General features: G+C 39.6%; 1 protein-coding gene across 8 annotated transcripts in view; it reads right to left on the reverse strand.

The window, feature by feature from the left end:
* The window catches only part of LOC115245315 (unconventional myosin-XVIIIa), a 50,700-nt gene that overhangs the window by 39,933 nt on the left and 8,159 nt on the right, over nt 1-2,608 (reverse strand). For all 8 annotated transcript variants that reach the window (XM_029823583.1, XM_029823582.1, XM_029823581.1 and 5 more), the window contains one exon: nt 1,820-1,954. In XM_029823583.1, the coding sequence (XP_029679443.1) occupies nt 1,820-1,954 (135 nt within the window). The remainder of the gene's footprint in view (nt 1-1,819; nt 1,955-2,608) is intronic.

Consider the following 2,608-nt stretch of genomic DNA (forward strand, 5'->3'; position numbering starts at 1 on the left):
ACGCTCGTATAATGTCTCCTTTGTGGGAAAATTGCGTTATTTTTCATATCTGTATCATTTAATCGAGACTGACAATCTGATTTTTAACCGTGAGATCGACATGATTGTTAGGAAAGTGTATAGAGCTGATCAAATTGCAGTGACAATTGAACCGTCTTCCCTACAAAAGTAAACTGTTTCATGTTTACCGTAGATTTCATGTATTTACATACGTAACAAACGTATCATCTTATTTCCTCATAATCTATTTTGATCACATCATAAAAATACGATATCATTAAAATCTTATTGAGACGATAATAATTTTCGGATACGACTTCATTAACTGTATAGACAAAAAATACAGTTAAATGCTAAATGTTTTAATAATACGGTTCGTAGTGTTTCTTCTTCATTAATGGATTCAAATACGAATACGATATTGTTCATTTTCGACGTGTTTGTAACAGCGTTTCAATATCATACACGATGAAGAGTAGGAATACCTATTATGCCGCGTGACGGTTTAGTTTAATGAAGACAGCTCGAAAGCCCGCAAGCTCTCAACTAGCAACGAAGCCGCGAAATAAGGGAGGACTATCGATGAAATACTGTGCAGAAATAGCGAGGCACACATGTTCGTTTCTGCTTATACCAAGCGTTAATTCGATCAATGTGGATTACATTCTAATTTCTCTTTCCGCATTCTATTACCGTTGCTTTATTTGTGGTATTAATTGCGGGGTTTTGACTTTTAACTCTCATGGTATGATCACCGACTGTAGTCGACGACCGTAAGCCGCTCGCATATACCCAGTGTCGACTATGGTCAACGATACAAAAAAAATTATCCTTTGTTGAATTTCATTTGATTTCGATTAATTAATTTAATGCAACTCGTGATTCTCGGCTGTTAATGCTTCGCGATAGATATATCGATTGCAAGATCTCAACTCGAAAAGATTAAGCGACAAACACGAGATATCAAATTCCGAGGATTCGTTTAAAGTATCAACAATTGTTTGTCTTAAAAATCTGCTCGAGATAATTCTTCCCACGTAAATAAAGAAAATTTACATAATAAATTCTTTAAATTTCTGAAATATTAATTGCTAAGTGGCATTTGCGAATTGTGTGACAAATTCGCAAAATAATCGTGCTTTTTCCTGTAACAAGTTATGCCCATAGCTAGACAGCAGCTCGAAGCTCGGCGGAAACAAGATATTACGGTACGAAGCAGTAGATGTACCGTTACGCGATTGCTATGCCACTGCGTTACTCTAGGGAATGTGGGTGGAAAGTGAAGCGTCTCTACTATTGTCTTTATCCTTCCTCGCTACTACATCACGCTGCAGTCCTATCGAATTCCGATGCATTTTTTGTAATCTTTGTGTCATCCTCCCATCTCTCCGCGCTAAATCGATTGCCTTTTATATTCAATTTTTATGCCCCCTTTATTCTTCAGCCTTCTTTTTATATATGTGATGTGTATTTTGTTATAGACTTTATAAGCTATGAAACTACGTGATATATTAAAACACACATCTCAGAAATGTGATTGAGTAGAAAAATCAGGATAGCCTGACATGGTATAGTGAAATAATTCATGCGTGACGATTTAAGTAGCGAAAACTTGAATGATACAAGTCAATGAACGTGATTTCTTAATTATATCTTTCAACGAATGAATTCTCACGTTATACGTTTAAAGGTGAGAAGATGGTTTTACACTCTTTNTATTTATTTCTCCTTTCTTTCGAAAAGGAAATCTCGACGAGTTTGACTCGTAGCATTTAAGTGCTAAGTCGATGGCAACTGTGTGTGGCGATGATAGGCTTACTGTATTCTGATGAAACCGCAAACTGCCGGATCGACGAAGCGTGCCGCCGCGGATATTTGCAGGCGCCAATTCGACTTGACGTCCGTCACAGCCGCCGCGTCTCGATAACTCCGACAGCTCGCCGACTGGCTGCACCTGCAATGATATCGACGCGTTAATATCCATAATACACATGCATCACGCAAGCACGCCCTTGAGCGTGCCGGCAATTGCGAAGATTCAGTTTATGAATAGTCGCGTCATACGAAATATTCACGCGCAATATAAATATAAAGCGACAGGTGTGTACGTTTGCCGCTCTCATGCCAGAAAAATAATGTGGTTTTTTTAATTTTATTTAAAATTGCTCGTGTCGCGGAATACACTCTAGAAGAGAAAAAGCTTGGAACTCTATCGATTCTGTCGAAAATGTTGCGAGAACACAGTATTAGCTTTTCGCAGAAGTCATACAAAGTACACATATTATATACCCCTCTCCCCGTTAGCCCCTAATTCCAATTAATCACCGTTACGAACGGCTCCGCCTGTTATCGACGTGTCTGCGTGCCCAATACACACACTTCGTCTATCATCGGGCGTGTATAACGGGGCACGTGCATGACTTACGCGCGCACGAGGTCGAGCTCATGCGACATACCGTGAAGCAGGAAGCAGGATGTTGACCGAGAGGCTTGCCGATGCGTTACCTATACACAAATATGTAAATCACGTCACGTTTCTCTTTTCTGCCGAGACGCTGCCACGCAGCGAAAAGAGAAAGAAAGAGAGGGAAATTGCCATCTCTTTGCT

The sequence above is a fragment of the Formica exsecta genome, unplaced genomic scaffold (genome assembly GCF_003651465.1).
Source record: "Formica exsecta isolate Colony F162 unplaced genomic scaffold, ASM365146v1 scaffold941, whole genome shotgun sequence".
Lineage (NCBI taxonomy): Eukaryota > Metazoa > Arthropoda > Insecta > Hymenoptera > Formicidae > Formica > Formica exsecta.